General features: G+C 48.0%; 1 protein-coding gene across 1 annotated transcript in view; it reads left to right on the plus strand.

Annotated features, from left to right (window-relative positions):
• Positions 1 to 11,933, plus strand: part of TLN2 (talin 2) — a 438,163-nt gene extending 426,230 nt beyond the window's left edge. Inside the window, exons 55-59 of the mRNA XM_049613732.1 lie at positions 504 to 629; positions 2,706 to 2,768; positions 2,860 to 3,042; positions 6,128 to 6,253; positions 7,762 to 11,933. Of these exons, the coding sequence (XP_049469689.1) occupies positions 504 to 629; positions 2,706 to 2,768; positions 2,860 to 3,042; positions 6,128 to 6,253; positions 7,762 to 7,890 (627 nt within the window). The 3' untranslated portion in view covers positions 7,891 to 11,933. The remainder of the gene's footprint in view (positions 1 to 503; positions 630 to 2,705; positions 2,769 to 2,859; positions 3,043 to 6,127; positions 6,254 to 7,761) is intronic.
• Positions 11,934 to 12,925: the final 992 nt, after the last annotated feature.

Genomic DNA, 12,925 nt, shown 5'->3' on the forward strand with positions numbered 1-12,925 from the left:
GATGCAAATACGGTTTTGCTTTTGTTTTTACCCAAGAAAAATAAGGCTTTTCACCACTCCTAGCCACCTCATCATTGTTTCAACCCATTTTTGAGCCTTAAGGTCTGGAAGAGAGGATTCCACCACCCACTCTTGAGATTTTGATTACCGATTATTTAAATTTCGGTTATTGATGCCAATGGAGCAATTTGAGCGTAGTTTATTCACGGTGAATTTACATCCTGTTAAAGAGTCTGGTCTGGAAAAATAGTCTTAGAATTTCCTGATTTGAAATTTGTGTAGAATGTCAATGCTAGCAGCTTGTACCTTTTAGAATCGGGGAAGGTGGGGGGAGGCAGCAGATGGAGATTTGGGGCAGCTTAGGCCTACCTGCCCTGGGTGTGGTTTGTCAGCCAAAAGACATAAACGGATGAAGAGCCAGGTGATGGAGCAGTAAGTCGTTGGGCAAAAAAGCGCCCTTTGTGGATGTGAATGGCATGTGACGCCATTTTCTTTTGTTATAGCAAGCAGATGAGACCCTGGATTTTGAAGAACAGATTTTGGAAGCTGCTAAATCCATTGCCGCTGCCACGAGTGCCCTGGTCAAATCGGCCTCGGCAGCCCAGAGGGAGCTGGTGGCCCAAGGAAAGGTGGGTAAACCCCTCTGGCCACGTGCTGGAACATTGCCACAGCAAGAGCCTCTGAGGGCTGAGGGAAAGATGTGAACGCTCGTGGCCCGCACTGAGGAAACCAGCGCTGCGTCCTCCCTCACTGAATGGCTCATCTTTGCCCCATCTGACTGAAAACTCTGTTCGCTTAAGCCTGACCTCCAGAAGGACGGGTTTGGCTGCTGGGCCTCTCATCTGCTTCTTGTTAAGGAAAGCGTCCCATTCCAGACAGTGATCAGGGCCTGAACAAGACGTTTATATTCCCACTGTAGATTAAGCTATTTAAAGATGTGAACTGTCATATTTTCCTAGCGGATGGCTGGAGGAGCACCGTGGTCAGGGACTTTATATAATACAGTTTCCACCTCCAACGTCTCAATCCATTTTGGAGAACTGCTGAGCTAAATGCCGTCCAGCTCTGCAGTTAGCATTTTCTTGAGCCCATTGATCAAAAAAGGCCAGTCTGGTTTCAAATCTGAGATTTCTTTTATCTGCTTCATCCCTAGTAACCCATTCCATCCGCATTAGCATGAAAGCATAGTTCTGTTTCAGTGACCCAAAGGATTGTTAGTATATTAGAGTACTCCTGGATATAAGAGGGTCTTACAGTTTAGAATACCCCTGGTGGTGTTCCCATACAACATGGAATGACTCCATCCAAATCGCGCCTTGCAGACAGCCTCTCAAATATAGAGGCACTACAGAAATCCTGTCAGGTTGTGGGTTTGGGGAATTTCGTCACCATCATTTTCAATTATTTCTGCCTAATATTAAAAGGCCTTTGCCATCAGTGTATAGGTAGATGGATAGGATTGCACCCTGACCTGAGAAAACTTGTAATATAGACAGGAAGTTAGGTCCAACGAGTGGCCATCTGTCTTCCTCCACGAAGTGGCTTGTGAGCTAAGCCTTGTCGTAGTCCAGACCACAGACTTCGGCTCCTCTTTCTAAACCATCGTGTGTTCTATTGCTCATTATTGACATATGTATTTCTCTCCAGCCAGTATGTGGTCTGTCCCTTTGTGCTTTTCCCTTATGCTCTGTAGATACAGCAGAGTGTTGACCTTATTTAATCAAGTACTTGTTGACCCATCAATATGTAAAGACTAAAAATGGATCAATTTTAAGATTTTAGGAATATCTTACCTACAAATTTCAGTCTCTTGATAAAGGGCTGACTGTGCACCAGATTGCTAGGTACTAAGAGAACCTAACTTGTTGACACGTTGAGAAAGTTGGTAAAGGAGGCACCCCTGGACTTGAGTAAGCTATAGGCTTATAGACAGGACCTTGGGGTTTTATCTGATGTTCACCGAGCCCTGGTATGGTGCCTAATAATTGCTGGCAGATCCCTAATTTCATATTCAAATTGAGGTTTGAGATCTCCTCTCTGACCTCTCCAGGCACCTCCCGCCATGTAAAGGTATGTAAAGGTATCCTCCCGTAGCCATTCCCTCTACATCTGGACAGAAAATGTTTCACTTCTTCGTATAATTTCTAAATCAAAGCAGAGGTCATCTTACATCTAGCTTCCTACTTCTCTCCCCACCCCTGACAAAATAGTCTGTATTTCCTTAAGACCAAGGTCTGCACTCCACCATACTAAAGGAAAGGCACTATCTTTTTTTTTTTTTTTCCCCCATCATCTGCCAGAAAGTCACAGCATGGCCTGAGGGTCAATGATCAGGAGAGATGTAAGTTTCCCTTGGCCCTTGAAAGAAGAGGGCTCAGTGGCTCCCATGTTTGAAATGGAGAAAGGTCAGCAGAGGAAATAAGCATGTAAGGACAGCCCCAGTCCATCACTCCTGAGCAGTTTTCCCAGAAACTAAAGGGAGACCATTCTGAGCATTTCAGATTAAGTCATTGTGGTGCCGTGGACCGCAGGCAGTCTCAGAATGGCAGAATCCCACATGAGAAAGGGTGTTCCCTTCTCACGCTGGTGGTGTTTTGTGTCCGAGGAGACGTCGTTCTCTCCAGTTCCAGAGCAGGGTAGAGTCTGAGGGGCTGCAGATGACCCTGCACCTTCCGGCTCTCATTACGGATTTCTACACTCTCTAGGTGGGCTCCATCCCCGCCAATGCTGCGGATGACGGACAGTGGTCGCAGGGGCTGATTTCTGCCGTGAGTCACCTTCTCCTTCCTTCCCATTTGCTTTTTGGGTCCCCTGAGGGAGTTTTGGGCCTTGGGTCACTTCTCTGTCAACTGTCCCCAGGCCCGGATGGTGGCAGCTGCAACCAGCAGTCTCTGTGAGGCGGCCAATGCCTCTGTTCAGGGACATGCCAGTGAAGAGAAGCTCATCTCATCTGCCAAGCAGGTCGCTGCTTCCACGGCTCAGCTGCTCGTGGCCTGCAAGGTGAAGGCCGACCAGGATTCAGAGGCCATGAGGCGGCTACAGGTAATGGTCACTGATGCTGGTGGGAAAATACTCCTGTTGGAGCGGGTAAGTGTCGCCAACGGGGACAGTCTCACTTCCTTGGCATGACCCACCAGGCCTTCCATCGGCTACCGCTGTCCCACTTTTCTCATTTTTACCACGTACGGCCATGCATCCTACAGCTGCTGCCCCAGCAGACTGACATTGTCCATGTGTGCCTTCTGGTCTCATGAGTTGGGGCCCTCTCTCACCTAGAATGTCCCAGCCCCTCCCCACCAGCCCAACCTGCTCGTTCTTCATGACTCCTCACCAGAGTCCCCTCTTCTAGAAAGCCCTCCCTGACCTCCTGCATGTCAGGCAGTCATTCCCTCCTCTATCCTGCCAGAGCCCCTGGCCAGACCACTCTTGGGGTTCCTGTCACCTGATACCACCGTATTTATTTTTATACCTATCTTTCGGGAGGCTGTGAACTCCTTAGGCACAGGCACCACATCTTTATCTTTGCCTCTGTCACACCCGAGATGGTGCCTATTCAAGAGGGGGCCCTCCTCCACTGTTGGCAAAAGAAAGCAGAGAAAGGACTGAGGCATTTATATGAGACTGTGGCTAAGGTTTCCCAGAGCCCAAAGGACATGGTTATTATGTAGGTTATAATCCAGTCTCTCCCAGTGCATATACATTTTCCTGATTGTTTTAATTACAGAAGTGTTTTAAACACAGCGAAGGAAATGGTTGAATGAAAAAATCACATAGCCTCGACATCTTCCCATGTCAAATGTTATCATTTTTTTCTCTTCCTGTTTTATGTCTATACAAGATAGTTGTGTCTACTTGTAATCATAGCAAGAGACATTCTGCTTTTTTTCACGTAACATTTTATCATACGTGTCTCTTTACTTGAAGACAAGGCGTCATAATTTCTCTATGCAAAGCTAACTGGTCCATTCTTCATGAGTCTCATTTTTAATGATTGCATGATATTACATCAACTGATTATGCCAGAATTTCCTTATGCCTTGGACGTTTTGTTTCCAGTTTCCTAGATTTTCCAGGTATTTAGAATATAGACTATTTCTGTTGCTGAAAAAAAGTGTTTATACGTCATGAATAAACTCATAAATGGCAGAAGTATGAGAACAATTTCACCAAAACCCAGAACTCTAATTTTATTTTGCAAGTCCTAACATGTATTTCTGTTGTTGGGTTCTCCTGAGTCTCTCTCTCACCCACCTCCCTTTACCTTCATCTGACCCCTGGACTAACCCAGGGGGGAAATGGGGAGCTTCATGTTGATGACATGTGGTTTGTGGGTTTGGGGGACACTTCTGGCAAAAGCATCCTGAGTTAAGAGAGACCTGGGTTCAAGTCCTGCCTCTGCCATGTATGAAGTATGTGGTCTTAACACAGATGACTCAAAACCTTTCAGGCCTTAGTTTGCCTCAGCTATAAAATGTGGATAGAGATACCTCACTGGCTCTTAGGAAGGTCAAGAGATGTGAATGTGCTTTTCTAACCCCCAAGGACTTACACAGACAGAGCACAGCATCACTCTCTTTGTCATCATTGCTGATTTAACTGGATGCTGCAGTGTCCTATCTGAGTCCCTTGCAGTGACCCAGAGGTCCCGTGGGGCTAGACTGATCTGTAGTCAAATCCCATCTCTGTAACATACTAGCTGCAGGGTCTGAGGTAAGTTACTCGACCCCATTTCCTGCCTCAGAAAAGTGCACTGATGACCTCTAAACTCAGAAAGCTATTTTGAGACCAGGTTTGTCATATATATTAATTGGCTTCCCCTTCTCTTCTTGTGCAAAAGCCCTCATAGTCCCTGTTGGTGACTTGAGATCACCAGCCAGATGAGCTAGTTCGCTTTGAGAAAAACTCAACTTTCTGATGGCTAATCCCCACACACAAGCCCTTGACCCAGAGGTGGCCTGGGCAAGGAATATGGGAGTCTTAATGCAGCTTTGACCACCCTTCGAAGAAAATTCCAAACCTCAGGGGGCAGAGGACAAGTCCCCAGGGCCATGCTTCATGAGCATTAAGAGTAAGCCAGTATGAGTTCACATCAAAAAGCTTTTCTTTACCTGTCTCTAGCAATTGCCCCATCCTTGAGCACTTGGCATAAAGCCCAGCTGTGACTCGGAAAATATACCTGTCGAGGCCCTAGTTACTGTGGGGCTCCCAGCCTTCCCATGCAGGGATAGGTTGTGCTTTCCTAGCCCATCATTCCCTCAAGAAGCATTCAGCAAGTGCCACCCCTGGGCATCCAGTGTGCCAAGTACTAGGGATGCAGAGAGAACGGTCACAGCCCCTGCCCCCAAGTGACTCACTGTCCAGGAAGGGAGAGGCAACCCCAAGTGTGGAAATGGCCACAAAGAAGCGAGTGCAGAGCACGCAGGGAGCACTGTGAGTAGGTGTTGGTAAGGCCAAGGCAGACAGGAAGAGTGCTATCTGAACCACATCTTTGAGTTTTTTTAATTGGATGGGGCAGTGGGAGATAGTTTTCTAGACCAAGGAGATGACCACTGGGCATGCTTCTATTAACACGTTTCACATTGCTACCATCATTTGTGTACATAATTTTAATTCTCCCTCAAAAGTATGTGTTCTGGGGCGCCCGGGTGGCTCAGTCGGTTGAGCGGCCAACTTTGGCTCAGGTCATGATCTCACAGCTCATGAGTTCGAGCCCCGTGTCGGGCTCTGTGCTGACGGCTCGGAGCCTGGAGCCTACCTCGGGTTCTGTGTCTCCCTCTCTCTCAGCCCCTAACCCACTCGCATTCTGTCTCTGTCTCTCTCGAAAATAAATAAACATTAAAAAAAAATTTTTTTTAATAGTAAAAGATAAAAAAAAGTATGTGTTCTTTGGGAGCCAGGAACTATATCTCATTTATCTGTGAATGAGCGAAGGTTAGGTAGGTGCCAGCATTGGTAGAATCGTTGGACAGCTGGACAGACAGATGGATACTTGCTAAAGAGAAATTCTGTGTTATAATTGGATGATAAGCCATTCATAATCCCATGAATTGTACTCTCATGTCTATTCTTGGTGAATCCAAATTGGCTGTTTCTAATGATATAATGTATGCTTTTCCCCCCTCTCCAGGCAGCAGGAAATGCTGTGAAAAGAGCCTCAGATAATCTTGTTCGTGCAGCCCAGAAGGCAGCATTTGGCAAAGCTGACGATGACGATGTTGTAGTGAAAACAAAGTTTGTAGGGGGCATTGCTCAGGTTTGTGATTAAATCTAGACAGTGTTTACTCCCGAGATGGGCCTTTTGTTATTACAGAGACTCAAAGTAACAATGACTTCAACAGGATGGAAGTGTATTTCTCCTTTGGGAAACAATTGTGGGTGTAGGCAATCTGTGGATGGTGTGCTGGTTCCTTTGTGTGTCATCCCCAGGCTCCATCTGCCTTATTCCCCCCACCATCCCTGAGATGTTGCCTTGGCCATTTGCTCCAAAATGGGTCAGTAACCACCCTCGCTTCCCAGCCATCAGAAAGGGAGAAAGAAGGGACCACAGGACCCTGAAGTCGCGTCCCTTGCTCCCGCTCACATACCATTGGTCAGCCTTTAGTCCCATGGCCAACCAACCCGGTGCAAAGGATTCTGGAAAATGTAGTATTCTTTTCTGAGTACCCCTGTGGCTAGGTAAAAATCAGGGATTCTGTTACAGAAAGGGGGAAGAAGAGAGAGTGAAAGGCAGTAGTATTATTTAAATAAAACGACGAATTTGGAAATACTACCCACTTCACATATTTGGCCCTACAGAGAGAATGAACGATAACCCCTTCCCACAACTTTTATAAGAGCAGCTGGGCTTCAGACTCACACAGGATTGCATTCTTGTGCATGGTAGTGAGGAGCGAACTTCAGGAAATCAGGCCTGCCGTTTAGGGTACGTGCTAATACAAATCCATTATACATGATCGGTTTTCTTATCAATGCCCAGAAGTTACTCATCCCCATGCATTCCTCAGCTCTTCCCAAACCACTCCCAGTAGACATACACTGGGTGCATTTTTATCAGAATCGATTTCTTGATGTGCTAGTTCCATGAGAAGTTCCATGAGGAAAAGTCACTGATCGGATAAGGTGGGAAATACTGCCCTCTATACCTCCACCTTGGACTAGCACGGTGATGGTTAGTAGAGGCTCTGAAAGGGCCCACAGGAAAGTACGCTGTTTGGCTTTCTTGAACACTTACTTACCTTTTTCACCTGTTATCTATTAAGTGATACTCCTCAGATCATATCTTAGAAACATGAAACAAATATATGAAAGCTGTCAATTGGTTAAGGACTCCAGCTTTAGCTTCAGCATCACTTGGCCAAGTCCTGCTCCACTAGCTGGGTGTTAAGGAAGGTAGACCCACATCTCTCAGTTTCTAGTTACTCGTTGGAAAAATGGGACATTCAATAAGGACTTCACCGTGTTGTCACGAGGATGATGGGACGCTCCGTGCAAAGTGTTTACACAGCATCTGGTGCATAGTAGGGATGCAGTAGATGTTTGCTGTTAAATCATTGGCCAGAAGCCACTTAATTTTCTTGGGTCATTTGGATCTCAAAAACCTAACTGTGGCCCATAGGCTGGTCTCCAGCACTAAGATACTTAGTACCATTGTACGGCTGTGTATAGCAGAAGCTATGGGAACTTATGAGACAAGCAGTAGAGTTGGGAGGGCAGTTTCCTGGAGAGTTCTAGATTCGTCCAGCTTGTCATTTTTCCTTCTAGATCATTGCCGCCCAGGAAGAGATGTTGAAAAAAGAACGAGAACTGGAAGAAGCGAGGAAAAAACTGGCCCAGATCCGCCAACAGCAGTATAAATTCCTACCCACTGAGCTGCGGGAGGATGAAGGCTAAGGCCAGAGCCAAGATGGCGTGCCCCAGGGAACGACTTTGCAACAAATAGTGTTCCTGAGAAGCTGGGACTTACCTGGAAACTGCCTGCCTCCCCTGGGGCCAACGCAGAGCCCTGAGTGCTCATTCTCACGTCTCTGTCCTGTCGGGCACCGGCTGCATGATCGTGATGTCACACGGTACAGTGTCCCACCCACAGCTCCTTCGCCACCTCCCCTCATGCCTCACCGTATCTCAGGAGAGAGGGGCGCACGTTTCGTGAACTGTTACCAAAAAAAAAGAGAAGTCAGTATTATGTCGTTCTCAGACACTTTTGCTTTTGTTGGTCCTTCTCTAGGCCTGCTCCTGGGCCTTCTGTGAAATCTTAAGAGGAAACAAAAATAATGGCTTGGGGGAAAGCATTGATATCCTAGAGATTATTCTCCCTCTCAGGAGAAGATGGAGGTTGGAGTTGGACATGGCTAATAAAAGCTAGAAACGTAAACCAGTGTGGACTCCAGGAGGGCCACTGCCGTCCTTCTGTATCTCAAGCACTGGCTCACCCAGAGGATGGAGAATTCCTGCTCCCATTTGCACGCTTTCTTGCCTCAGTGTGTAAGCTCCTTGTACAATCTAGATCCGTCTTGTATTCTGTGGCCCAAAAAAACTGAACGATTATTTTTTTCCTCCGTAATCCAAAGGGCAGAAGTATGGGGGACTGTCAGGGCTCGGTGAGCAGAGGCTGGAATAAAATGTGTGGGCTCCTTACTCTGCAGAGACTTTTTCAGTTCCTACAAGTCCCATGGCCTCTGATGACAAACCCATGTCCTCCGATGACAGTCCACTCAACACCCCCTCCGAAGCATCCGAGGTGGGGATTCAGCTAGAATAAAGCACTTCCTTGGTGACTGCCAGGTCCTACCCGGGGTCCTCTGCTCTCAAAATGGTTAGATTTCAGAACTGCAAGGCATCTGTTTCAAAATCTGTCCCCTGCCCTCCATCCCAAGGTGCAAATTTGTTCTGTGTCTTAATATTCTTACAATCTAGATGCAAACTAAAATCAGTGTGAACCTTTAACAAGTAGACTTGCTCACTCTCGCATCTTTCAAGGGAAGGTATATGGTACATCCAGAGTACATCTTCCTGATGCTGCACCTCCCAACTTTCGTATTATTTTCCCTCCTCTCTTTTTTTGCTCTCCTTTCAGATCCCTTTCTTTAAAAGGGCATTTTAAGGCGTTGAATTTACCTTTAATCTGAGTCTTTAATCAGAACAGTACATGAAGGACGAATGACTCGTGGAATAGATCCGAACGCCAGGTAGCCAGCGTCCGTGAGAGAATTCATGAGGGGAAGACGATGGTAACGGACGTCCATGGGTTTCAAAGCTGATAACCGGTGAAGGCGGCCATCCTCCACTTCTCTATAGTAATGTGGCATCACGTCTCCTATTTCATCCACAGGATGGCTTCAGTGTCCCACCCAGGGTCAATATTGACGCTTGGGTCCTCAAAAGGCATCACTTTTAGACCTTGCCCCCTGGTCCTGCTTTAATAGACTCTAGCCTGTGGCATAATTTTAAAATTTAATTAAACCTCTGACCGTTGCCCGTATTTATTAGAGACTTGTAAGCACTATACATCAAATTTGTTTCCAGACAAGTGGAAAGTTAGAGGAAATACAGTACAAATAAAAAGTGGAGAGAGTGTAGGGCACTGGGGGGATGTGGGTACCAGCTCTGAAGAGGAGGGAGCAACAGAGCCCTGGCCTCTCAGGAAGAAGCTCACACACTCTTGGTTCTCCCTGAGTGTAGCTAGTACAACTCTTCCTCCCTGCCCTGGGCTGTACCCTCTCAGACCTCAGGATGAAAACTGAGGGCCCCCTGGACTTGGCAGGGGTGAGGGTTCTACCCGAGAGATGTTCCCTGGACAGGCACAGGGTGCTTTCTGAGACTCTTAATCAGACCCAAAGGCTCAGAGTCAAGGTGTGTTAATGGCCTCATGTAGCAGGACCCAGGGAGCCCCTCCATGGCCCACCCTCCCCATATTTTCTTCCAGGCTGTTTGGTTCCCTCTCCTCTTCCCACCTGTCCTCTGTCACATCCCGGCGTCCCAGAAGTGAGGCAAGAGCAGACAGGGAGTTCTCTGTCCCTGCCTCAGTCATTGAAAACTTCTATTGCATTTGATACAGAAAACCCTTCAGAGAGAGGCAGCGAAGAGGCCTGTCCTTTACAACTTGAGAGAACAGGCATGAAACCAAGCTTGTTCTTGTATGACCTATAGAAATATACTCTTGTCTCAAGTGTTCTGCTGCTAGGAGCTTTGGGGAAGTTGGTTCACAGTTATCATTATCACTGGGCGTGGTGCTGGTTTTTCACCTGTCCCTTCCTCGTCCACACTGCAGACGTGTGTGTGTGCATGACCTTGTGGCTGCCTTCATCTCTTCCCATTTCATCAAATGGTTGAAAGACTGTGCTTCAGGAGTTATTTAGTAGACTCTACAGCACATGACCCCAAATGGCATTGAGGGGGCTTCTGGTTCTTCTTCAAAAGGAGCTAAGGCAGATGTGACTTGTGTTTGGGGTGTGAGCCTTCATTGAGGAGCCTCTAACAAGAAGATGGTTTCAGGGTAAAAATGGTCCCAGGCCTGGAGCATAGAAATGCTTCTGTCCCTGTGAAGGGAAAGCAGGTGTCTGCCCCATGAGGGGAACTGGCACTGGGCTTCGAAGCTTTCAGCTGATCTTTGCGCCCCAAAATTTCTATTTCAGAAGGTCAAGAAAGGAACCTGAACTGGACTTAAGAACTGCTCGTTGATTTGGGAGTTCGGATTTTGTTTGGTTCTGCCTTTCAAAAGTCTTGGAGTGTAAGGATGCTTAAAGCCACATTCAGTTAAGCAGCCAGCCCTTATTTAGACTGGTGGTGCCCCAGCAGGTCAGTGTGAGTGGAACCTTGAGTCCTGGGCAGCTGTGCAGTCAGGTGTCATGGGGACCCCAGGCCACCTACTGAGGAGCCACGTGGTCTTGAAGGATGAGCCACCTGAACCACTGCAAATGCTTTATCACAAATACCCTTAGGGCTTCTCAGAGGCTTTCCCTGTGTACTTTTTGGGTGTTTCGTCAGTCCGTGAGTTTCTAGTAACCAAAGCCTATTCTAAGTTTATCAATGTATTAGTACCAAATTTCACCATCCCCCAAGACAATGAACCCTACCACCAAAGTAATCCCAAGGCCGAAACCTCATGCAGGAACCAGGCTGCAGGACAATGGTGGTAAGCAAGCTGTGGTCTCCACTCCCCGGGGACTTGAGGACCTCCCACTGATAGGCCACCTCCTCCTCCTCCTCAGCAGTGAACCCTCACATCTCCCCAAGCTCTGAGGTTCTGGGTCATGGCAGAGCCTCAGGGGATTCTGGCTTTGAGACCCCAGGACAGACTATGAGCATGTTCAGTTCTCAGACTCATGGAGGAACTGTCCCCGCTGCTGACCAAGGGAGTAGCCACCTCTGAGACCCTTAGGGGAACGCAAGGAGTTGGGGACAAATGTTCCCTTCAGGCTAAGAGGCAAATAGAATTCAGAAACCCAAAGATCTTAACAGCTGTGCTAGAGGCTCGGGTTCCAACTCCCCAAGGTCTCTTCCAGGTGCTGGCCTCCCCAGTAGGGGGCCTCAGGGGAAAGGTGTCTTCGTCCACAAGCAAGGTTCTACCACCTTTAAAAGTCCCTGAGATGACAACTCCGTCTTTCTGAGCGTCTGCTTGGTATGTTTATGGTTGTTAGGAACAGGCATGTGACAGAGCTTCTGGTGACTCTAAAAAAACACAATGAAGGGACATTTCTGTACAAGAGGTTGGGATTTGGCCTTCCTCTGGGCCCTGCTCGGCCTTCCCGTAAGCGTCAGCCTCTCCTTGTTCCACAGTGCATGAGTGTGGGTCTCCCTCCACCACCTTCCCACCTGGCTGCAAAATCTAGGAGCAAACAGGAAAGTTAAGCTCTGCCCTATGTCATAATGTCTTTATTGATCTGGTCGCATAAATTATTTTTTTTTAATTCACCAGAAATAAACTTTTAAAGGAATGAGCCTGTGTGAAAATGTCCTGGGAAATGGAAGGAAGGTGGGGGAGAGGGAGGAGGATGTGCCCTTTTTTTATGGGCGAGAAATTCTACCTTGAGTACAACCCCGCAGTTAACCAGGCGTGTGTGTGTGACAGGAACGAAGTTCGTGTGTGTGTGTGTGTGTGTGTGCGTGTGTGTGCATGTGTGTGTGACAGAGGCAAAGCCACAGGGACCACTGTCTATGTAGCTTTGCTGGCTCTGGAGGAAATTCAGAGAAATAGACCATAAGTAGGAAGATGATTATTTTCCTCTGAAAGAAGCAGGCCCCGTGGACAAGCAGCTTGGAGCTCAGTGACCATGGTGTGGTACCCAGCTGACCCTGCGTTACTCTCCGACCCTGAGGGGCACCTGACCCAGGAAGATGAGCTTCACCTCTGACAGCTGAGGCTGAAATGCAACCCACAGGGATTGCACCTTCTCTTCTGTGTTGGGGGGCGGGGGGAGTGCAGATGGCTTGGCAGCATCCCTGTGGGGGGAAGCCAGACTCCGAAAACTGAGGCGTTTCTACTCTGCAAGAGGGCGATGTCAGAGAATCACCACGGCAACGGAGAGTGTGCCCGCTATGTCTCACAACTAAGAGGATTATTTCCCTCCCTGAGATGGTGATGGAGGATCTCTAGGCAAACTGGTGATTTGTTTCTATCTTTGACTTGATGGAAATGGGGCTCAGACCGCGGACGGCCTGAGGTGCAGTCCAGGAGGGAGTGAGGGGAGCCATTGTTCCTGTGGCCCCCTACATTTCTTGCCTCCACAGCAGTGGGGAAGGTGCTGTGGCCGTTTGGCGGAGGGGCACAGCAAGAAGGCGGCAAGGCACAGGAGTGGGAGGGGAGGGCTTGGAGGCCGGCTATAGGAATTCACATCCTCTGTGCAGCTAAATCAGGCTGGCCCACAAAGACCTGAGTGCCCCATCGCCCGCTCTGGGAAGGACACTGGAGACCGTAGAGAAGGTCACC

This window comes from Panthera uncia, assembly GCF_023721935.1.
Source record: "Panthera uncia isolate 11264 chromosome B3 unlocalized genomic scaffold, Puncia_PCG_1.0 HiC_scaffold_1, whole genome shotgun sequence".
Lineage (NCBI taxonomy): Eukaryota > Metazoa > Chordata > Mammalia > Carnivora > Felidae > Panthera > Panthera uncia.